The following is a 25,534-nucleotide window of genomic DNA, read 5'->3' as shown; positions in this document are numbered from 1 at the left end:
AAATTTACCAGTGCCTCCAAACATTATTTTTAAAGTAACATCAGACCAGATTTTTTAAAGTTTAAAAAGATTTTTTAAAGTTTAAAAAGTCAGTACTGTATATACACCCATATATTTTTTAAATTACTGTAAGAATTCTCTTTATTCATTAAATACTATGCAAACGACCAGAAAGCAACAAGGCTTCCAACCTGTGCTGTGGACAGATTCAGGGTGACCGAGGCCATGGGGGACCACTGTGGTCCAGCAAAGTCAGGCAGGTGTGGGTGCCCCGAAGACCAGGTGTGCACACACCTTTAACACACCTGGGAGTCAGGACCACGAGAAAGATTCCTCCCACCCACCACTCACTGTGCACTGAGTGCTAATGTGAATGTGTTTGTGTTTACTTAGAACAGATCTAGCTTAGAGAGAATGTTCATAAAGCTAAGAAAACATTAAATCTAAGAAATAGGTTGGAAAATCATTACAAAAGTTGTCATCTGTAAATTTTATAATTTTAAAATATTTTATTTAAATATGCAGAACCAATTAATGACAGGAGTTAGCTGAGTCTCCTCAAGAAACCTGTACCCCCAGGCCTAACGCCTTCAGAAAAGACGCGGGAGATGGGAAGGGGGAGGCCTGTGGTCACGAGGGGCAGCGCCACTTTGGGGACGGCTGCTGGCCTTCACCAGCCCTCACTGACAGGTCCCTGCAGGCCCTGGCCCTGCGTGCAGGCCACGACCGGGCAGGGCCCTGTGTGTGGGTGTCCGTAGCAGGCCGCCCCGGGAGGCCCGGCCAGGTGGCTCAGTCCTCAGAGAGAAGGGTCAGTGAACAGACCTGACACAAACACAGAAAAGGTGACTGTCTGCCCCAGACGCTGCCGGACGTCGTGCACGTGCCCAGAACTCTTCCCGGGACGTGCCTGAACTGGGCTGACCGGGCAGCGCCACTCTGTTGAAAGAAGCGTGTCTTCTCCCGTGGCCGTCTGTCCCAGGGCGACTCCCACGAGTTCCCGCGAAAGCCACAGCTGGCCGCTGATGCCCACACGGGCAGATGCAGGAACGAGAAAGCACGCCTGCGTGCGCCTCCTCGGGCGCGTCCCATGCTGGCCGTCACCAGGCGAGCACGAGGCTTACCGAGTACTGTTCACAATCCTCAACTATCTAAGCGGCCTGCATTTCCATGTGGCTCTGAAGGAAGTGTGGGTGTCCACGGAGGACAGGCAGTCAGTGGAGCTTACAAACATACCCATTCATTTTTCTTAATATTTTGACTCTAAGTGGAAATGTTTTGATGTCCAATATACACAGCCTGGTTTTCATAATTGCTCCCCCCCAAAAAAAACTTTAAATGCAACAATTTGAGAAAAAAGTTATTTTACTGTTGCCTGCATAGATGGCTCATTGCACACACACAGTGCATATGAATATATGTACGTATTTACAGACATGTGAACATACGTGTGTATGTAGAGACATGTAGAGACCGGGTGTGGGGCTTTGCGGGGGCCCTCGGATCCTGCACGCTCGACCGACAGAACTCGGTCTCCTGGGGGACAACTTTATTCAGTGGACGTGGGGCCACGACACAACCCCGAGAATTATTTACAGCTTAACAACTGGGTGGCTAGCAGATCACGATAGTCGGCCAAACTCTTCTTATGCCAGAACCAGATGCTGTGCGTTTGGTGCTAAACTGGTTGCTTTTCCGGGTCTGAGGTTTAAATGGCAAAAGTAGTGAAGCCTGAAGCAGCAGCAAAAGAAAGGGGCTTCTACCCAGAGGGCTTAGTTTAGGATGGACGAAGGAGCATGAGGAGTTAAGGGAGTTTAGAAAAAAGGGCTTAAAAAATGGTGTCATACAGGGTCTCACACTGGCAGCTGTGCCAGGAGAGGAGACACTGTCCGGCCATGAACTTGGAACCGGCTGGCCCCTCCCTCCCACCTTGGTGACGCAGGGCTGCCCAGGCGTGGGGGTAAGAGTTCCCTGTGTCCCCTGGACTCACATCTGTAACTAAATCTGAACTGTGCTTTGTTCCTGCGTCAAGGACGTGGAAAATATCAGGCGCCACGCCAGCTCCCACGTCCCAGGCACAGACACTCCCGCACCTTGTGCACGCCCGTGGCCTCGCCCCACGCCCTTGGCCACCTCCTGTTCCAGCACCAGGTGCCGCCAGCAGCCTCCACGTGTGCAGGTCCTGGGCTGGAGCGAGTCCTCGGAAGCCCTAGCTTCCCGGCTGCCTCCTGGTGGCCGTCCCGACAGAGCAGACGTGGGTGTGGGGCTGGAACCCACGCCCCGCAGGTTCCCAGAGGACAATTAGAACGTGAGCGGGGCCACCACGCCTGGGACCAGGAGTGTCCGAGTCACTCCCGCATCTGCGCTGAGAGCGGAGCGGCCTCACAGGACTTTCTGGTGCCCATTGGCAGACGGCTTGGCGGTGTCCGACTCCCGGGGCGCCCTGGATAAGTGCAGCTTATGGAGTCCTGCAGGGAGGAGGAAATGGTGAGAGGAGGCTCTGCCCCAGGCGGGTGGGGGTGGCGGGGCACTAATGGGAGTGAAGGTGCTGGGGACACCTCCAAGGGGTCTCTCTTCCACCCGGCCCGGGCCAGCCCCGTGGCACACACAGCGCCCCATGGAGGTCCCGCCCCACTCACCCACCCTCAGCACTGATCCTCCTGCAAGACTGTTCCTACCCCAAGGGCGTTTCCCAGGGAGCCCAACCCCAAACAAGCATCATCCATTTGTGTTTCAAAATACACACATATGAAGAACACAGGAAAATGCATGGACAGACACAGCAAAATATGAAGCACGTATTTAAAAAGAAAGGTAATGGAAAACATTTCCCAAAAGAAAAAGAAAGAAATGGCAAAGCAACAAGTTAAACAAAGATAATATTTCAGAGAATAAAAAGTACTTATGTGAGTCACAGCAACCTGTGCCTCTGAGCCACCACTTCCACGGAACCCAACACAGAACACTGCACCCGCGGGAGAGGGGACAGGACACAGCCCTCCTGGGTGGGGGGTTCCTTCTGAAACATGGGTGCTGCCTGGGCTGGGGTTTGGAGGAACCAGTGTCTGTCTTGTGCAGAAGCCGCCATGGGCACCATCATCCGTAGCTAAACTGAGCGTCCACTGTGTGCAGATGCCCTGACGGGGCATCCAGGACCCTGCACACAGCGGCCCCACTGCGGGTACAGCCGCCCTATCGCAGAGGTGCCCACGGGAGCTGAGCGAGCTTACAGCTCGGCGCCTTGCGGTTTAACTCTGGACACTGCCTGCCAGAACTGCCTGATCCCAGCCACTGTGCAGACCCCACAGCCAGAATCCCACCCCTGGGCAGGGACCCACCCACTTTCTGGTGCTCCGGCTGAAGTGAGGTGTAACTTTTCCCTTTCGGGCCAATATTTCATCAGCCACCTCCTTACAGGGTTAGTAAAAGCAAAACACAAACAATCCGAAATCTTTTCTCCTTCCCCAAGGTCACCCTTTCTTTATTTAAAAAATGTGTGTGTGTGCGTATATGTATATATATAATTGATTTCAGAGAAGAACAGAGAGAGATAGAAACATCAATGATGAGAGAATCATTGATCAGCTGCCTCCTGCACACCCCACACTGGGGACTGAGCCCACAACCCAGGCATGTGCCCTGACGGGAATCAAACCCTGACCTCCTGGTTCCTAGGTTCACGTTCTACCACTGAGCACGCCGGCCAGGCCCAAAGGTCACCCTTTCAATCCCTGGGCTGGGAAGCCCTGGTGAGCCAAGCTTTGCTGTCGCTCACAAGGCTCAGTTACCTGAGCGCAGGGCCTCAGTGAGCCCACCATCAGGCTGCCTTGTCCAGGAGCTGGAAACACAATGGAACGTGGAGTGTAAGCGCCGAGCGGCCAGTGCAGGGGGGTGAGCTCACGTCAGGACTGTCTAGCATCAACTGCTGCCTTTCCCTTTTTGCTATAAAGGTTCATGCCCACACCCCGGAAGGCTGATGTGTGGTCCTTTCTATTGACCCGGGGCTCCCAACACCTAAAGGCTGGAACGTGCTTAGGATTACTGCTGACGTAAGCAGGACCAGCACTCTCCGAGGGCACATTTTCACCCACTGAGGAGTCGCGCCCACTGTCCCGTGGCCATGGAGACGGGGTCAGGACGCTTCGCTCCTAGGAATGCGAGAACACTATGCTTTATCCTGAGCTGTGTGGAGCTCACTGAAGAGAACTGGGGGTCGGCCTGACACCTGCAAAACCCAAACCTCATGAAAATCCTTCACTGAAACAGAAGGAGGTGTCCTTCCCCAAAAATATCCTTCCGCCCTCCCCACTCCCTCCCAGCACCAGTCACAAGACAAAGAGCTGTTGCTTCCTGTTCCGACCGCGCAGAACGGGGCTCAGCCTCCCGAGAAGTGTGTCTGTCAGCGTCCCCACAGTCCTCAGGAGGAGCCTTACAGGTGAGGAAGGCCGCGCTTAGTGGGGAGGTCTCACACCAGGGTTAGGACTGTGACCTCTAAGGGCTTACACATTTGGAGAAATGAGTGAGTGAAAACTGAAAATTAGCTCTCATGTAAAGTTATGAATTAGTAGGCAGAGAGAAACCACGCAGCGCCGGCGGATTACCTAGGGCCTTGAGGAGCTCTTCCCGGACCGCAGAGGTGAATTTTCTGACCAGACACAGTGTTGTCACCACAGCGAAAAGCAAATTGTAGGATAACACAATATAGAAATTTCCCAGCCAGTTAAACCTTCCGAAGTCTCCCAGAAGATCGAATCTAGTGATTCCTGTTAAAAACAAACAGCCCTTAAAATCAGGTATGATGTGTTCACAGACATCACAAAATAAAGTGCAAATCAGATGAATTCCTTGGCCTTTCCCATTTCTGTCAGTGACTATGCCTTGTGGAACCAGACCCGTCCGCCCTGCCTGCTCCCCCACATGCTACTCACACAGAGGTCACATAGAGGTCATGCTCACACTGACCAGAACTGCCCTGCTGCTGGGGGGGAAGGGGGGGGTGCGAGGGGGATAAGGAAAGGATGTGGGGTCGAGTGAACACTGACCCAGGAAACAGGGGTCTGACAGAAAAAGACACCTGACAACCCACTCCTTCCCCATCCCCGCCTGTCCACGTCCTTGGAGAGGGCGCCTGCCTCTCCATGCCCTCGACTCAAATTCTGTTTCTCCATCGCACACGTGACCTGGAACAGCTTTGCCTCCTCTGGCTGCTTTACTGCCTCCTTTCCCCACAGGATGAGTCCTGAGAGCAGGGGCTTCATCTTTCTGACTCCTGTGGTCCCAATGCCAGAGCAAAGCCTTGCGTACACTCAATACTTACTACAGCCTATATAATAATCCTATATATAATAAAAGGGTAATATGCAAATTGATTGAACAGTGGAACCACTGGTAGCTATGGCGCGCACTGACTACCAGGGGGCAGACGCTCAACGCAGGAGCTGCCCCCTGGTGGTCAGTGCGCTCCCACAGGGGGAGCACTGCTGAGCCAGAAGCCAGGCTCATGGCTGGCAAGCGCAGCAGCGAGAGGGCACAGGCTGGGCTGAGGGACCCTCCCGAGTGCACAAATCTTGTGCACCGGGCCTCTAGTAAATTAATAAACACACAGGTGAGTCCTATTCAGGAAAAAATCATTCATGGGAATCAGATGCTACAGGTTTGACGAATAAAATGGCACAGCTGGAAATGCAGCGTGGTTGTGTCATATTGCAAGGAAGTCCCTTTAACTCACCTGTACACGCTTATAAAAGCAATAATTTAAACAGTCCTTCTCTTCAATGAGCACATGCCTTAGCCCATACTTACTGGAAAGGATGTGTGAATGGTAAGATTTTCTGACCATTGGTATACTGTTGCCATCTCTCAAGGAAGAACTTAGAGAGCTACAGAGGGTCATATAAAAATTTAACCACAAAGGACTATAAATCAAAACCTTTATTTTAGCCCTGACCTGTCTGGCTCAGTGGATAGAGCATCAGCCTGCAGACTGAAAGGTCCCAGGTTCGATTCCAGTCAAGGGCATGTACCTTGGTTTCGGGCACAACCCCAGTAGGAGATGTACAGGAGGCAGCTGATCGATGTTTCTCTCTCATCGATGCTTCTAACTCTCTATCCCTCTCCCTTCCTTTCTGTAAAAAAATCAATTAAAATATATTTTTTAAAAAACACAACCCTTTATTTTATGAGTGCTCTAAGGGTTTCTTTTTTTTTTTTTTTTTTTATTTTTTATTGATTTTCCACAGAGAGGAAGGGAGAGAGAGAGTCAGAAACATCGATGAGAGAGAAACATCGATCAGCTGCCTCCTGCACATCCCCCACTGGGGACGTGCCTGCAACCCAGGTACATGCCCTTGACCGGAATCGAACCCGGGACCCCTCAGTCCGCAGGCCGACGCTCTATCCACTGAGCCAAACCGGTTTTGGCTAGTTTCAAGAATGACTTCGACTAACCTCCATTTCACCTTGTCAGCCAGCTTTCAGACTTAACTCTCATCCCCACCCCAATGCAATCCCATCACCTGCCCAGGGCAGACTCTACAAAAGCAACCCATAGAGACAGCAGAAAACTCTTCATACCAAACAGGCAGGAAAACAGGATGTTTCCAAAAGTAGCTCTTTTGTAGTCACATCTACCCAGCGCCAATGACTTTGACTTTGAGAGACAATAATCTACTATAATGTTTTAAGGAGCTAGAAGATTAATGAAAACATACAAACAAAATCTTTCTAAAGGCAACAGGGACCCAGAGTCCAGCCAGGGATGCTGCACGGCCCCACACCACAAGACCACGGCAATGGCCGTGGCTACAGCTCCTCGGAAGTCTTGGTGAAACTTTACTTGTTAAAAGGAATACGTGTCTAATTATATATTTTATTTTTCAAATAGAATACCCTTTAATTTAGCCTAAGAAGGTATCTGTAAACAAGACTGAGTCCTTCCAAACAAGCTTCACTGGTTTCGGCCCAGAGATATTTGACCAAAGATGCCTTTGAGAATCCTAGTGGGAGCCATGGCTCTTTTCATAAGAAAGCACACAAATGCACAAATCTTCCATATCATGACACTCACTGATGGAGGAGCAGGAAGGTCACAGGACAGAATCCTTGCCGGACACTCCTCAAAGCCTTATCTAGTCTGAACCTTCTTGATCAGACAGCACCGTTGGCAAAACAAAATGAGAGCACATATACCCAACACACGTGTGTGCAATTATTTATAAATGATGCTATTCACTGGCATACACATTACACATAGACAAAACAAAGGCTTAGCTAAAAAGTCCCAACAATAAAGGTAAACGCAAGTTCTACTGATTTGTTCACACAGCCAAGTCTTCCTTTGTGAATTCCTGGGGCCCAGACTCCACGTTTGAAACCACTGGTGTGAACTAACAGTGATCAGCCACTCCCCAAATGTGACGCATGTACCACGTTGGGACCACACTGCCACGTGTGAATGGAGTTGGCAAGATGCCCCCGGAGTGAGAATGGAGCATACATCTGGGAACCATACATCCAGGGGCCTGCTGCCACAGTGCACCGAGAACTATCCCAATTTAGTTTCATATTTTAAAAATCTAACTAATGCTGACTAGGATCACACAGAGCTCTTCAACTCTGAAAATCTTCTGTGAGACTGGACAGCAAGAGACCTCGGCAATCACTTCTCTAAACGTCATGGCAATCGTTAAACTAAAAAATGTACCTTTTTATTAAAGTACCGACACTTAAGAAAAAGTAACATACTTACATTTTAACTTAAAAACACTTACTATACAAATGTGTAATACTTCAAAATCTCTACTTCTGGAGAAAGGTATGAGAGTCTTAATTTTTTTTTTAATGTATTTTATTGATTTTTTACAGAGAGGAAGGGAGAGAGATAGAGAGTTAGAAACATCGATGAGAGAGAGAGAAACATCGATCAGCTGCCTCCTGCACATCTCCCACTGGGGATGTGCCCACAACCCAGGTACATGCCCTTGACCGGAATCGAACCTGGGACCTTTCAGTCCGCAGGCCGACGCTCTATCCACTGAGCCAAACCGGTTTTGGCGAGAGTCTTAATTTTTAAGGCAGCAAAATTTAAAATACTACTAACTGTAAAAAAAATTCAATTATCAAATGTTAATCCTCCTCATCAAATATTGAAATGCTTATTCCCATTTACGAGTGCATTTTTTAAAGATAAGTAAGACATATATGAGGTAAGAACATTAAAGTTAGGCTGTGGATAAGTATAGGCCCTATTATCTGTATTATCTGACAATAAAATACTCTTCACGACAAAGTGCACAGCAGTCTGCCCACTAGGATTCAAGTGGAAATGTCTGCTGCTACTGCCTTGAATTAAGATCTCTTTCTATTCATATTATAGAACGAAGGTACAAACTTAACCTCACTCCAAGGAGCTGGTTATCCACGGGCAATGTGAGTCAACAGAATTCATGTGCGTTAGCCCACCAGAGTCAGCTTCGGTGTTTAGCAAGAATATTCATGTTTTCCACTAGCAAGACAATGAAAGAGAGGTCACAGAGCCTCACACACTCAAGGATCATTCACGCAATCTGATCAGTAAATGATGTGTGCTGGCAAACCACACGGCTGACGTGGATGCCTTGGCTTCCCTGTAGGACTGCCAGAAAGAACATATGCATCTTGTTATAAATAACAAGTTTAGAATTAAACTATTCTTTGATGAAACATTGGAATTAACATATTCCCCCCCCCCCCCCGCCACCCACCCACCCAGACTCTCCCAGTGGTTAGTTTAAATTATGTTGACTAGATTTCCAAAATCCTTCCTCTAAACCAGACGTTTGAAATAAATTTACTTAAGAGTGTCAAATAATAAATGTGACAAAAATAATGGAAGAGTAAAATCTACAACCACTTTAAACATCATTAATTTCAGGATCAATGTAAATAGGCTCATTGCCAATCATTTTCATTCAAAAACAAACTTGTTCTAAAATTAATGAGAGGTGCCATTTTGGGGGTAAAATGAAAGATACTATTTAAGTAAAGACTTTAACTTTTGACCAGTTTTACTGTGCAAGTAGATTCTCATTAAATTCATCAATTAGAAATGTTAATTAACTTCACGTTCCAGCCAAGATGGAGTAAAAGACACCAGATTTTTCCTCCCACCTGAAGTTTTAGAGGAGTCAAAGTCATACACAGATTTTCAACTGTGCAGGGGGTCACAACCCTAACCCTCTTGTTGTTCAAGAGTCAACTATATTTCAAAAACTGAAAGAAAAATTAAAGTTAGAGGCATGGAAAATATAAAACAGATCCAAGTTGGCCTTCTACAGAAGAAAATTAAAGTATAAGATATAAAACACACAACAGAAGGGACTAATGACAGATTTGACACTGCAAAGGAAGAAATTAGTAGACTTGAAGACACATCAATGGAAACTATTCAAAATGAAACACAGAAAGCAAAACAAGACCAAAATTAACAGAGCATCAGTGACCTGTGAATTAATTTCAAATTCCTAATGTGCTTGTGGTGACAATTCTTAAAGGAGAGGGAAGTGAGAATGGAAAATACATTTGAAGAAATAATGGCTGAACATCTTCCAAATTTGATGAAAACTATACCGATAGATCAAAGAAGCTCAATAAACTCTATGTACAAGATACAGAAGAAAACTAAACCAAGGCACATCATAATCAAACTGTTTAAGTGGTAAGAAAAATTTTATAAGCAGTCAAATTTTTTAAAAGGTCACATTAAAAAAGATAATGATCACAAGCTTTCTTGTCAAAAACTATGCAAATGAGAAAACAGTTAAGTAACACCTTTAAAATACTGAAGAAAAAATAAGTCAATCTTAAATTCTATACCAGCAAAAATATCTTTTAAAAAAATAGGGCAAAATAAAAACATTTCACACATACATCAAGCTGAAAGAATCCATCACTAGCAAACGTGCATTACAAGGAATGTTAAAGACAGTCTTCCTGGCAGAAGGAAAATGCTACCAGAAGGAAGATCTGGTTCTACATAAAGAACTGAAGAGTAACAGAAATGATTACTATGTGGCTACACAGAAAAAAATTTTTAGTTTGAAATCTCTGTAAAAGATCATTGTTTGAGGAGAAACCAAGATGGCAGAATAGGTTAACGCTGGAGTTTGCTGCCTCGAACAACCACTTCAAAAATACAACTAAAAGACCGAACGGACATCATCCAGAACCACAGGAAGGCTGGCTGAATGGAAGTTCTACAACTAGGAGGAACCGAGAATCAAAGGAGGCGCAGTGCTGAAGTAAAATACTAAGGTGCGGAGTGCGCGCGGCGCGGGCTGGTGGCTGAGGGCGCGGTTGTCTGTTTCAATCCGGAGGGAGCCTCAGACTCAGAGCTCCAGATCCGGGTGAGTCTCTAGGGACCCAGACCCAAACGGGAGAAGCAGGACTGTCTGGCTACGGTCCCTCCGAGGTTTGCAGCTGTTGCTGGGACAGAGAGGCAGAACCCCTGGGCACGGACTGAGAGCAGCCATAACTGCTCCCTCCTCCGCCCTGTTGATCCCGTGGGACCCGCCCCACCCAAGCCCTGCACAGAGGCATTTGCCAGATAGCCTCAGGCAAAGGCTAGATTAGCACCTCCCTAAAGGACACAAGTTCTTCCACTGCAAACACAGCTGATTATCACAGCCAGTCGGCCTGGAGGTCAAATCCCTCTAGTATTAACTATAACAATCAAGGCTTAACTACAATAAGACTGTGCACAAAGACCACTAGGGGGTGTACCAAGAAAGCGTAAAAAATGCGGAGACAAAGAAACAGGACAAAACTATCAAGGGAGGATATTGAGTTCAGAACCACACTTTTGAGGTCTCTCAAGAGGCTTCTAGAGTCTGTCGATAAACTTGATGAGATGTACAGGAAATCTAATGAGACCCTCGATGGTGTGATAAAGGACCATCTAGAAAGTAAGCATACACTGACTGAAATAAAGAATATTATACAGACTCCCAACAGCAAACCAGAGGAGCACAAGAATCAAGTCAAAGATTTGAAATGCGAAGAACCGAGAAACACCCAACCGGAAAAGCAAAATGAAAAAAGAACCCAAAAATGCGAAGATAGTGTAAGGAGCCTCTGGGACAGCTTCAAACGTACCAACATCAGAATTATAGGGGTACCAGAAGATGAGAGAGAGCAAGATATTAAAAACCTATTTGAAGAAATAATGACAGAAAACTTCCCCCACCTGGTGAAAGAAATAGACTTCCAAGTCCAGGAAGCGCAGAGAACCCCAAACAAAAGGAATCCAAAGAGGACCACACCAAGACACATCATCATTAAAATGCCAAGAGCAAAAGACAAAGAGAGAATCTTAAAAGCAGCAAGAGAAAGAAACTCAGTTACTTACAAGGGAATACCCATACGACTGTCAGCTGATTTCACAACAGAAACTTTGCAGGCCAGAAGGGAGTGGCAAGAAATATTCAAAGTGATGAATACCAAGAACCTACAACCAAGAGTACTTTATCCAGCAAAGCTATCATTCAGAATTGAAGGTCAGATAAAGAGCTTCACAGATAAGGAAAAGCTAAAGGAGTTCATCACCACTAAACCAGTATTATACGAAATGCTGATCGGTATCCTTTAAGAAGAGGAAGATGAAAAAGGTAAAGATACGAATTGTGAACAACAAATATGCATCTATCAACAAGTGAATCTAAGAATCAAGTGAATAGATAATCTGATGTACAGAATGAACTGGTGATTATAATGAATCAGGGACATAGAAAGGGAATGGACTGACTGTTCTTGGGGGGGAAAGGGGAGTGGGAGATGCGGGAAGAGACTGGACAAAAATCGTGCACCTATGGATGAGGACAGTGGGTGGGGAGTGAGGGCGGAGGGTGGGGCGGGAACTGGGAGGAGTGGAGTTATGGGGGGGGGAGAAGAGGAACAAATGTAATAATCTGAACAATAAAGATTTAATAAAAAAAAAAGATCATTGTTTGAAGCAAAAATAAAAATAATGTACCATCTTACCTAATAATAGACAAACATGTAAATTCACCATCCCTCTGCTATGCTCACCAGCCAATCAGGAGAGTATGCAAATTAACCCAACAAAGATGGGGGTTAATTTACATACATAGGCGCGAAGCGGCGGAGGGAAGACTGAAGGCTCTGGCTGGAGCCGCTAAAACTGAAGGCTCTGGGTGGAGCAGTGAAGTCCTGGGTCCCGGGTGCCGGAGGAAAACCTGTGCCGGCAGACAGGGGAAGGGAAGGCCTATTGCACGAATCTCTTCGTGCAACGGGCCTCTAGTCCTATCTAATAAAAGACAAAAAGGGTAATTGACCGTACCTTCACTATGCTTCCCATGGGCTAATCAGGGAGATATGCAAATTAACCGCCAACCAAGATGGTGGCCTGCAGCCACGCAGCTGAAGCGAACAGGAGGCTTGCTTGCTCCAGTGATGGAGGAAGCCAAGGTTCCCCGCCTGCCGCGGCCCGGATCTAAGCTCCGAAAGCAACAAAGTTTCAATTATAGAAGCTAAACAAACCCCAGACACCTGCTTTCAGCAGGCCGTGGCCTCAGAGCTGGAGTGAGCAAGAGCCAGCTCTCAGCTCCAGTGACGGCAACAAAGTTTCAATTATAGAAGGTAAATAAATCCCAGAATTTAAAAAAAAAAGAAGAAAAGGAGAGGCTAGGAGCTTCAGTTGCCAGCCAGCCTGAAAAGAGCCCTCAGCCCCTCACCCAGACTGGCCAGGCACCCCAGTGGGGACCCCCACCCTGAAGGGGGTGTGGCCAGCCTGAAAACAGCCATCAGCCCCTCATCCAGGCTGGCCAGGCACCCAAGCGGGACCCCCACCCTGATCCGGGACACCCTTCAGAGCAAACTAGCCAGCCCCCACCTGTGCACCAGGCCTCTATCCTATATATTAAAAGGGTAATATGCAAATTGACCCTAACAGCAGAAAGACTGGGAATGACTGGTCACTATGACACACACTGACCACCAGGGGGCAGATGCTCAATGCAGAAGCTGCCCTCTGGTGGTCAGTGCGCTCCCACATGGGGGAGCTCTGCTCAGCCACAAGCCAGGCTGATGGCTGCCAGTACAGCAGTGGTGGTGGGAGCCTCTCCTGCCTCCTCAGCAGCGCTAAGGATATCCGACTGCAGCTTAGGTCTGCTCCCCGCTGGCAAGTGGACATCCCCCGAGGGCTGCCGGGCTGCCAGAGGGATGTATGATTGCCAGCTTAGGCCCAATCCCCCCAGGGAGCAGGCCTAAGCCAGCAGGTGGTCATCCCCCGAGGGGTCCCAGACTGCGAGAGGGCACAGACCGGGCTGAGGGACCCCCTCCCCCCGAGTGCACAAATTTTTGTGCACTGGGCCTCTAGTATCTACACTAATAAAAGAGAAACATGGTAATTAGCGTACGACCACTACCCTTTTCATTGGCTAATCAGTGAGTATATGCAAATTAACTGTCAGCCAAGATGGCGGCCAGCAGCCAGGCAGCTGGAAGCGAACATGAGGCTTGCTTGCTCCAGTGACTGGCGGACTCCAACGCTCCCCGCCTGCCTTGCCGGCCTCTGAGCTGGCAGTTTGAAATTTTGTAACAAATATAGAAGCTAAACAAAACCCCAGAAACCAGCTTTCAGCCTCCGGGATCTCAGAGCTGGAGTTATACATTGTTTCAATTATAGAACGCAAACAAACCAGATACCAGCTTTCAGCAGCCGAGGCCTCAGAGCTAGAGCCAGAGCTAAAGCTGGCCCAGAATAAAAAAAAAAAAAAAGAAAAAAAGGAGCGGTTGGGAGCTTCAGTCAACCGCCAGCCTGAAGGCAGCCCTCAGCCCCTCACCCAGACTGGCCAGGCACCCCAGTGGGGACCCCCACCCTGATCCAGGACACCCTTCAGGGCAAACCAGCCGGCCCCCAGGCCTCTAACCTATATAGTAAAAGGGTAATATGCCTCCCAGCACCAGGATCAGAGGAGCCGCGAGGCCTCCTGGCACCGGATCAGCGTGACAGGGGGCAGCGCCCAAACCCCCTGATCGCCCTGCGACTCTGTGTGTGACAGGGTGCGGCGTCCCAACCCCCTGATCGGCCCTGCTCTGTGTGTGACAGGGTGCGGTGCCTCAACCCCCCCCCAACCCCCCACGGGCCCTGCTCTGTGTGTGACAGGGTAGAGCCATAACCTCCCCATTGGCCCTGCCCTGAGTGTGACAGTGGCGGCACCCCAACCCCCTGAATGGCCCTGCTCTGTGGGTGATAGAGGGCGGTGCCCCAACCCCCTGATCCGTCCTGCTCTGTGTGTGACAGGGGGCAGTGCCCTAACTCCCCTATCGGCCCTACTCTGTGAGTGACAGGGGGGAGCTCCTCAACCCCCTGATCGGCCCTGCTCTGTGCATGACAGGGGGAGCTCCCCAACCCCCTGATCGGCCCTGCTCTGTGCATGACAGGGGGGAGCTCCCCAGCCCCCTGATGGGTCCTGCTCTGTGAGTGACAGGGGGCAGTGCCCCAACCCCCTGATTGGCCCTGCTCTGTGCATGACAGGGGGTGGCGCTGCAACCTCCCCATCGACCCTGCCTTGAGTGTGACAGGGGGCGGTGCCCCAACCCCACAATCGGCCCTACCCTGAGTATGACTGAGGGTGGCATCGCAACCTCCCAATCCGCCCTGCTCTGTGCATGACAGGGGGCGGCGCCCCAACTCCCCAATCAGCCCTGCTCTGAGCCCGACCAGGGGCTGCACCTAGGGATCGGGCCTGCCCTCTGCCACCCAGGAGCAGGCCTAAGCCAGCAGGTCATTATCTCCCGAGGGGTCCCAGACTGCGAGAGGGCACAGGCCGGGCTGAGGGACACCACCCCCCCCCCCCCGCGAGTGCACAAATTTTTGTGCACCGGGCCTCTAGTATATAATAAAAGCCTAAGTGACCATTACAGCGGAACGACCAGAATGACGGGTCACTATGATGCATACTGACCACCAGGGGCAGACGCTCAACACAGGAGCTGCCCCCTGGAGGTCAGTGTGCTTCCCCTGCTCAGCCAGAGGCCGACCTCACACTAAGGAGCAGTGAGCTGAGTGGTAAGGAACAGCGAGCAGGTGGGTTGTAAAGAGCAAGTGGTCCCGGACTGCGAGAGAGATGTCTGCCTGCCAGCTTAGGCCCACTCCCCAGGAGAGGGAACAGGCCAGGTTGAGGGACCCCCCCTCAAGTGCATGAATTTCGTGCACTGGGCCTCTAGTGGGGTTTATAACGTGTACAAGTAAAATGTATGACAACAGTAGCACAAAAGCTGACAGGGAAAAAATGGAACACAGGTTTGAACTGTGTAGGCCCACTTATAGACAGATTTTTTTAAATAAACACCTGTACTGTTTTTGATCCCAGTTGGAAATCTGAGGGCTGGCTGTATGCATTGATCTATACCTTTTTATATATGGGACTTAAGCATCTGCTGATTTTGGTATCTGGGGGGATCCTGGAACCAATCCCATAAGAACAAATAAATTCTGGGGGAGTCAAAAGTTATATGTGGATTTTTGACTGTGCAGTGGTTTGGCACCCGCAGCTCCTATGTTCTTCAAGGATCAATCGTCTATTGTTATAAGGTTCTTATACCAACTATAACCTGAAGGTAGACTGTGATAAGTTTAAAATGTATACTATAGATTAAGGACTTGGGACAAGCAGCTAGCTGATAGAAGGAGCTTTGCCTACCCTCCTATCCTAGCCTTCTTTTAAATTATCACTGCTGATAGTCTGCAGTTCTATCCATGCTGTTTCAAAGGAAAAACTTCCTGAATAATCAACAGAAGACTCACAGGAGAGAACCCTGATGCCTGAGGACTGAAAGTGGAGATGGCATAGAGACTGGTGGGAGGGGCAGAGGTGCAAAAGGGCTGGCTAGGCGCCCATAGACAGCAGCTGAGTCCTGGAGAGATATCTCAGCTGTGGCGGGGCAGCCACTGAGAACTCTGGGACCTAATCCCCAAGCTGGGCCCTCCAGCAGAGAGCACCAGAACTGAAGAGGGCACCCCATAATATTTGGCTATGAAAAGCAGTGGGGTGCTGTCTGCCAGGGAGAGAGCTAGGAATTCAGGCACCCTCTTAAAGGGCCAATGCACAAAATTCCCTGTGGAGCCACCCACCTTGTGCTCCAGCAGAGGGAGGGTGAAGTGGACTGGAGCTATATGAGCAAAACCCAGGACTAGGAACTGGGAGCATAGAACTCAGAAGGCAGACACCCCCGGTTTCCTGTGCTGAGTCATTCCCTCATGTAGCAGAGGACATCTTTGCCAAATAGACATTTGCCATGCCTGGGGGAAGACAATGACATACCCTATTGGAAAACAATTTTCCCTGAGGCACTTCAGAGACTATAAATAACAACTAGCCTTCAGGCAGAAGCAACTGCCCCACCCTGTTGGAAAAAAGTCTCCACACCTGAGGATGATTGCCTGGGGCAATTCATATCTGAATCCTATCCGTCTGTAGGCAGAAGCGATCTCTGGAAGCTTTGAGTCTTTGCCTGATCTAATCAGTCAGAAACAGCATTTAACACTGCCCTAAAGAAGAGATTAAGAGGCGTAAAGCAAGTATGTCAAACTCATGGCCCGTGGTTCGCAATGAATATTTTTGCAGCCCAGCCAATATAACAGTATATAAGAAACATTTTAATAAAAATTTCATAACTTAATTTTTACAATATCCTGTTATACATTATATATATATATATATATATATATATATATATATATATATGAAAGCCAAGCGCCCAAACAGCAGAACGACCAGAATGACCAGTGGCTATGACACGCATTGCAGTGACCAACCAGCCTGATCGGGGTTGGGCCAGGCCAGCCTGCCTGCGGCCCCTCCATCCTGCTGGCCCCGCCCACGACCATCTCCCCCGGCCCACTCCCAATCACTGAAGTGTGACCTTCAGTGATTCTAAGTAAGTAAACACTCTCCAGCCTTCATAGACCAGGAACCTGAATGACAAGTGATCAGGAGGAAAACTGCTCACGGTCAGCACCGTCAGTCAGGTGTCCAGGAGAGGTGTCCAGCACAACCACCATCTTCCTGCATTCTCTCTCCACTGCTTCCTACCAAAGAGGGCAGCCACATCACACCACGGCCTCTCTTTAGAGGGCTTGTCAGCAGGGAACTAACCCACATGACCTGACTAGGGGGAGGTTTAGAAACAGAAGCTGTAAGTGTCCCTGACATTGAAGCGCCTTTGAAGCTTCAACTCATCCAAAAGTCAACAGCAAACGTGTATGCATCCTGCAAAGATCTTTGACAGAAATAACTCCACCCACTGGCCCAGCCCCCGTTCGCCCCTCCCCCTCCCCACCCCCGCCGCACTTCAATCGGGGGCGGGCAGCCGGACGCCACCCATGCATGAATTCATTTTGTACTCCAGGCCTCTAGTTATTAATAATGAACTACTACGTTCGCTAATGACTGATTACTATAATCGTGTTGCATTCATTTCCCTTACGAGCCTTATGGCAGGTGCACCATTTCTCTCCCCTAAATCTAGCAGCGAATACTTTAGCAGCCGACTGCCACGTCATTAGTCTTGGACTGACTTGTTTGGTGTGCGCAACAGGAAATATTTCGCTTTCGGAGAACAAGAAAAATAGGTTTATTTGCGTTATGCTTATTAATTTGTGCAGTTATTCAGTGTCTGGTAAGTTAATGTTCAAGAAAAAATATCAATTTTTATTAAAGTGTTATTTTATGTTAACGATGACTCATTTATTTAAGCCCTTTGTATTCAGCATGTCTCTATCTAAATAAACCTACATATCCATGAAAATTGAAGCTTTTGGTTTTTTTGCAGTCCACATAAACTTAAACCTTGCTTATTTGGCCCATTAGCCTTTGAGTCTGACATGCTTGGCATAGACGATCTACCTCATACATAGTCACAAACCCAGACAGACAGCCAAAATAAGGAGATATAAAAACAACCCCTAAATGACAGAATAAGAGAATTCTCTAGAAGAAGAGATAAATGAAGCAGAGATAAGAAATTTATCTGAAACAGAGTTCAGAGTAATGATGGTAAAGATGCCCACCAGCATGAAAAAAGATATAGTAATCATGAAAAAAGAATAATCTGAGATAAAGAATGACATAACACAAATAAAGAACACAAGAAAAGGAATGCACAGCAGATTAGGGGACAATGAGGATTGAATCAGAAAATTAGAAGACAGGGTAGAAAAATATCACTCAATTAGAGAACCAAAGAGAAAAAAACAATTAAAAAACAGGAGGACAGCTTAAGGGAGCTGTGGGAAACATAACATTAGAATAGCAGGTGTGCCAGAAGAGGCAGAAAGGGAGAAAGAAATACAGAATGTGTGTGAAGAAATAATGGCAGAAAATTTCCCTAACCTGGTAAAGGAAAAAGTCACACAAGTTCAGGAGGCACAGAGAACCCCAAGCAAGAAGAACCCAAACAGGCCTATGCCCAGACACACCATAATTAAAATGCCAAAAATTAAAGACAAAGAGAAATCTTAAAGGCAGCAAGAGAAAAAAAAAACTGTTACCTACAAAGGAGCTCCCATAAGGTTGACACCTGATTTCTCATCAGAAACTCTACAGGCCAGAAGGGAATGGCATAAGTACTCAAGGTAATGGAAAGCAAGGATCTGAGACCAAGATTACTATATCCAGCAAGGCTATTATTCAAAATAGAAGGTCAAATAAAGAGCTTCCAAGACAAAAAAAAAAGTGGGGGGGCTTATACTGGTGTTACAAGAAATGCTAAAGGGATTGCTGTAATGAGAAGAAGAAACAGAGAGAGAAACCTAGCCATACAGAATTAAAATGGCAATGAATAAGTACCTGTCAGTAAAACTCTCAATGTTACTGGATTAAATGCTCCAATCAAAAGGCATAGGGTAGCTAAATGAATATAAAAACATGACCCAACTATATGCTGTCTACAAGAGACCCACCTCAAAACAAAAGACACACACGGGATGAGAGTAAAAGGGATGAAAAATTTTTTCCATGCAAATGGAAAAGAAGAAAAAGCTGGAGTGGCAATACTCATATCCAACAAAATAGACTTCAAAATGAAGGCAATCACAAGAGACAACAAAAGTCACTACATAATACTAAAAGGATTGATCCAATAAGAGGATATAACCTTGGTAATCCTGCACCCAACATAGAAGCACCTAAATATATTTTAAAAAAACTTCTAGAGAACTTTATGGGTGAGATCGACAACAATACAGTCATAGTAGGGGACTTTAACACTCCACTGACTTCACTGGATAGATCTTCCAAAAAAAACCTAACAAGGAAACAGTGACTCTAAAGGACCCCACTGGATCAGATGGATGTAATAGACATTTATAGAATATTTCACCCCAAAGCTGCAGGATATACATTCTTCTCAAGTGCACATGGATCATTCACAAAGATAAACCACATGTTAGGACACAAAACAAGTCTCTACTTGTTCAAGGAGACTGAAATTCTATCAAGTATTTTCTCAGATCACAGTGGAATAAAATTAGAAATTAACTACAGTAAAAACACCCAAAAACATTCAAACACATGGAGGCGAAATAGCATGTTATTAAACAACGAATGGGTTACCAACGAGATCCAGAAAGAAATCAAAAACTTCACGGAAACAAATGAAATGAACACAAAACAACCCCAAATCTCTGGGACACAGCAAAGGCAGTCCCGAGAGGGAAGTTCATATACAAACTTATAGCACTACAGACCTACCTCAAAAAAACAAGAAAAAACAACTATTTAACCCTAACTATTTAACTTAAACAATAAACTATTTCACTTAAAGAATTAGAAAGAGAAAACAAGAAAAGCCCAGAGTAAGTAGAAGAAAGAAAATAATAAAGATTAGAGCAGAAATAAATGACATAGAGGCTAAAAAAACAATACAAAAAAATCAATGAAACCAACAACTGGTTCTTTGAAAGGATAAACAAAACTGATAAACCATTAGCCAGACTCATCAAGAAACAAAGAGAGAGGACCCAAGTAAATAAAATCACAAACAAAAATGGAGAAATAACCACTGACACCACAGAAATACAAAGGATTATAAGAAAATACTATGAAGAACTATATGCCAACAACCTGGACAATGTGGATGGAATGGAAAAATTCCTAGAAAAATACAATCTCCCAAAACTGAATCAGGAGGAATCAGAAAACCTGATTAGGCCAATAACAACTGATGAAATAGAAGCAGTAATCAAAAAACTCCCAGCAAACAAAAGCCCAGGTCAGACGGCTTCACAGGGGAGTTTTATCAAACATTCAAAGAAGAACTAACACCTATACCCCTCAAACTATTTCAGAAAATCCAAGAGGAAGGAACGCTTTCAAACTCTTTATATGAGGCCAGCATTATCCTAATTCCAAAACCAGATAAAGACACTACAAAGAAAGACCATTATAAGACAATATCCCGGATGAACATAGATACGAAAATCCTCAATAACCTATTAGCGAATCACATCCAGCAATATATTAAAAAGATCATATACCATGACCAAGTGGGACTTATTCCAGGGATGCAAGGCTGGTATAATATTTGCAAATCAATAAACGTGATACATCATATAAACAAATTGAAAGACAAAAATCATATGATCACATCGATAGATGCAGAAAAAGCATTCGCCAAAATCCAGCATCCATTTTGATAAAAACTCTTAACATGATAAAGGCCATATATGACAAGCCTACAGACAAAAACTAACAGCATTTCCCCTAAGAACAGGAATAAGACAGGCATGTCCGTTTTCACCACTCTATTCAACAGAGTACAGGAAGTTCTAACCACAGCGATCAGACAAGAAGAAGAAAAAAAAGGCATCCAAATTGGAAAGGAGGAAGTAAAACTCTCATTATTCACAGATGACATGATATTGTACATAGAAAACCCTAAAGACTCCAACAAAAAACTACTAGATTTAATAAATAAACTTGGCAATGTAGTAGGATACAAAATCAACACCCAAAAATCAATGGTTTTTTAATACACCAATAATAAATTCTCACAAAGAGAAACTAAACGAACAATCCCATTGCAACAAAAGAAATTAAGTTACTTAGGAATAAACTTAACCAAGGAGGCAAAAGATCTGTATTCAGAAAACTACAGAACATTGAAAAAAGAGATAGAAGAAGATATAAAAAAGTAGAAGAATATTCCGTGTGCATGGATTGGTAGAATCAACATTATTAAAATGTCCATACTACCCAAGGCACTCTACAGATTCAATGCCATCCCTATTAAAATACCAATGGCATATTTCACAGATCTAGAACAAATACTCCAAAAATTTATATGGAATCAAAAAGACCCCGAATAGCTGCAGCAATTTTGAGAAAGAAAAACAAAATTGAAGGAATCACAATACCAGATTTCAAGTTATACTACAAAGCCACCATAATCAAAACAGCCTGGTAGTGGCACAAGAACAGGTATCAATCAATGGAAAAGAACAGAGAACCCCAAAATTGACCCAAGCCATTTCACTTAATTAACATTTAACAAAGGAGGCAAGAGCATACAATGGAGTCAAGAGAGTCTCTTCAATAAATGGTGCTGGGAAAATTGGACAGATACATGCAAAAAAATGAAACTAGACCATCAACTTACACCATACACAAGAATAAACTTAAAATGGATAAAGGACTTAAATGTAAGTCGTCAAACCATAAAAATCCTAGAAGAAACCACAGGCAGCAAAATCTCAGACATCTCTCATAGCAATATGTTTATAGATATACTAGTGGCCCAGTGCACAAAATTTGTGCACGGGAGGGTGGGGTTCCCTCAGCCCAGCCTGCACCTTCTCCAATCCGGGACCCCTCGGACATCCCTCTCAAATCCGGGACCACTGGCTCCTAACTTCTCACCTGACTGCCTGCCTGATCACCCCTAATTATCCCCTATGCTGGCCTGGTCACCCCCAACAGCCCCCACTACCGGCCTAATCACCCCCAACTGTCCCCCCCCTGCTGGCCTGGTCTCCCCCAACTTCTCCCCCCCACCGGCCTGGTGGCCCCTTACTGCCCCTACCCCCTGCCTGCCTGGTCGCCCCCAACTGCCCCCCCTGCAGGCCTGGTCGCCCCACGCAGCCTGCTGCTCAGTCCTTTGGTCGCCCCTCACTAACCCCCCTGCCAACTTGGTCACCCCACACAGCCTGCTGTTGGGTTGTTTGGTCGCCCCTCACTGCCCCTCCCCTGACGGCCTGGTCACCCCACGCAGCCTTCTGCTCAGTCGTTTGGTCGCCCCTCACTGCCCTCCCCCGCCTGCATGGTCACCCCCAACTGCCCCCCCCCGCCCCCCCGTTGGCCAGGTCACCCCATGTAGCCTGCTGTTCGATTGTTTGGTTGCCCCTCACTAACCCCCCTGCTGGCCTGGTCGCCCCATGCAGCATGCTGCTCACTAACCCCCCTGCCGGCCTGGTTGCCCCACGCAGCCTGTTCAGTCGTCTGTTCTGTTGCGATGGTCGCTTAGGCTTTTATTATTATAGATCTCCTGAGACAAAGGAAACTAAGGAGAAAATAAATGGGACTACATCAAAATAAAAAGCTTCTGCACAGCAAAAGAAACCATCAACAAAATGAAAAGAGAACCCATGCTATGGGAGAACATATTTGGTGATGATACATCTGATAAAGGGTTAATATCCAAAATATATAAGGAACTCATACAACTCAACAAAAGGAAGACAAACAATCCAGTAAAAAAAAAATGGCAAAGGACCTAAATAAACACTTCTCCAAAGAGGACATACAGATGGCCGAGAGACATGACAAAATGCTCAAAGTCACTGATCATCAGAGAGATGCAAATTAAAATGACAATGAGGTATCACCTCACACCTGTCAGAATGGCTACCATCAACAAATTAACAAAGGACAAGTGCTGGCAAGGATGTGGAGAAAAGGGAACCCTCGTACATTGCTGGTGGGAATGTAGACTGATGCAGCCATTATGGAACACAGTATGGTGTTTCCTCAGAAAATTAAATATGGAACTCCCATTTGACCCAGTGATCTGACTTCTAGGAATATATATCCTAAGAAACCCGAAGCACCAATCAGAAAGAATGTACACACCCCTATGTTCATAGCAGCACAATTCACAATTCACAATAGCTAAGATGTGGAAACAGCCCCAGTGCCCATCAGTAGACGAGTGGATAAAAAAGCTGTGGAACATTTACACCAGGGAACACTCTGCAGCAGTAAAAAGAAGGATCTCTTACCCTGTGAGACAGCATGGAGGGACCTGGAGAGTATCATGCTAAGTGAAATAAGCCAGTGAGAGAAAGACAAGTGTCACATGATCTCACTCATATGTGGAATCCAAATAACAAAACAAACTGATGAACGGAGTGGATCCAGAGACATGGAAGCAAGGAACAGAGTGCGGAATCTCAGAGGGAAGGCAGTGGAGCGTGGGTGGGTGGGAGATAATCAACCAAAGACCTTGTATGCAGATATGCATGGCCCATGGACACAGACAATAGGGCGGTGAGGGCCTGGGGCGGGGATGGGGGGTGGCGGGGCGGCCTGGAGGGGGGGTCAATGAGAGGAAAAAGGGGACATATATAAAAATTTCAACAATAAAGAATTATTAAAAATAATAGTAATAATATAATGGCCCTAGCTGGTTTGGCTCAGTGGATAGAGCGTTGGCCTGCAGACTGAAGGGTCCCGGGTTCGATTCCAGTCAGGGTCACATGCCTGGGTTATGGGCTCGATCCCCAGTAGGGGTGTGCAGGAGGCAGCCGATCAATGATTCTCTCTCATCATTGATGTTTCTCTCTCTCTCCCTCTCCCTTCCTCTCTCAAATCAATAAAAAAAATATAAATAATAATAATAAAATGTATACTATAAACCATAAAACAACTATTCAAGTAATACAATGGAGTTATAGCGAGTAGGCCAACTAAATAGGTAAGAATGCAGATAAAGGATAAAAAAGGGGAACAAAGAAGAGACAGGTCAAATAGAAAATAAACAGCAATATGGTCAATTAAAAAATAATCATTCAGGCACATGGCGGGGTTGCGGGCTCGATCCCCAGTAGGAGGCAGCGGATCAAGGATTCTCACTCATCATTGATATTTCTCTCTCTCTCCTTCCCTTCCTCTCTGAAATCAATAAAAAAAAATATTTTTTTAAAAAAGAACATGTCAGCAACCAGACAAAATCTGTTCTTACAAAATGCTCTGCTACTTTTAAAATATTTTATTATAGAAAACTCCGGCATCCATAGGTCATTTACTAGGCCTGATCATGTTCTAATTTCACCTGTCAACCATCTCCTCTAATCACCATCCATAGGTCATTTACTAGGCCTGATCATGTTCTAATTTCACCTGTCAACCATCTCCTCTAATCACCTTGAGAGCCCTTTGTTTACTGAATATCTGGACACCAAATCCCCCAGATGTTGCATTCTTCAAAACTGAAGTCTGACCATGCAGCCAGCCAGTCTGGTCACCAACTCCAGGAGTGTCATTACTCGCTCGCAAAGGGTTTAAAGAGTTTGAATAAACAATGTTAAGCACAGATGTCTTGTGTTTCCTATAAGTGACAAAACGATCATCTATATTAATTATATTTGACTGAAAATAAAAGGTCAAAATTTTTTTCACAGACCTTGTGGCAAGTGATATGCTTATAAAATCTACTTAGTGGTCATTTTTAAATTAGCATAATTAGCACTAATTTTTCAATTAGTGCAGTTTTCCATATTCAAATATAAGAAGCTATTCCAAAGGAATTTCTTTTTTTTTTTTTAATATATTTTATTGATTTTTTACAGAGAGGAAGGGAGAGAGATAGAGAGTTAGAAACATCAATGAGAGAGAAACATCGATCAGCTGCCTCCTGCACATCTCCCACTGGGGATGTGCCCACAACCCAGGTACATGCCCCTGACCGGAATCGAACCTGGGACCCCTCAGTCCGCAGGCTGACGCTCTATCCACTGAGCCAAACCGGTTTCGGCTCCAAAGGAATTTCTTAATAAAAGTGTCATGTCACACCAGACATGTAAGTCTAAAGCTACAGTTTATGCCTACCACGCAGCAACAGTAGCAGTTGGCAAATTTAAAAGAAAAAACCTCCCAGAACATCAAATTAATTTTTTATACAGGTTTCAATATATTTTCAATTTATAATTGAATTTATAATCATCACTTAAAACTATTAAACTAAGAGAAGAGCTGCATGTAATGGAGGTGATGAGGCTCCTTGTTGCTTCGCGTCTCATTTAACTGAGTGGGGGGCTGCTGCGGGCTGAGTTCCTGGGGTCAGGATCTCCCTGTGGGAGGCATGAGACAGAGAGGAGACGCCACAGCCTGGAATCCGTGCTTAAGCACACCCTCTATTCTGGTCTGATAAGCTTTTCAGCCAGTAAATCAAAGTCCCGTTATACTGTAGGATAATAGTCATGACAATTCCCTATATTTTATCTTCTTAAAATCAAAGACTCACTTCTAAAGAGTTAACCGAG

The 25,534-nt window shown here is 46.0% G+C and overlaps 1 protein-coding gene across 8 annotated transcripts in view; it reads right to left on the bottom strand.

Annotated features, from left to right (window-relative positions):
- Nucleotides 1-489: 489 nt before the first annotated feature.
- The window catches only part of LMBR1 (limb development membrane protein 1), a 129,505-nt gene continuing 104,460 nt past the window's right edge, over nucleotides 490-25,534 (bottom strand). For 6 of the 8 annotated variants that reach the window (XM_070423574.1, XM_070423576.1, XM_070423577.1 and 3 more), the window contains 2 exons: nucleotides 4,599-4,760; nucleotides 490-2,465 (listed from right to left, as the gene is read on the bottom strand). In XM_070423574.1, the coding sequence (XP_070279675.1) occupies nucleotides 2,380-2,465; nucleotides 4,599-4,760 (248 nt within the window). In that variant the 3' untranslated portion in view covers nucleotides 490-2,379. The remainder of the gene's footprint in view (nucleotides 2,466-4,598; nucleotides 4,761-25,534) is intronic. The other 2 variants (XM_070423575.1, XM_070423582.1) reach the window with 1 other exon arrangement.

This window comes from Myotis yumanensis, unplaced genomic scaffold (genome assembly GCF_028538775.1).
Source record: "Myotis yumanensis isolate MYYU_CA2020_CCGP unplaced genomic scaffold, mMyoYum1.0.hap1 SCAF_9, whole genome shotgun sequence".
In the NCBI taxonomy this organism is placed as follows: Eukaryota; Metazoa; Chordata; class Mammalia; order Chiroptera; family Vespertilionidae; genus Myotis; species Myotis yumanensis.
The sequence above is the reverse complement of the archived record's forward strand: the minus strand, read 5'-3'. Positions and strand labels throughout refer to the sequence as shown.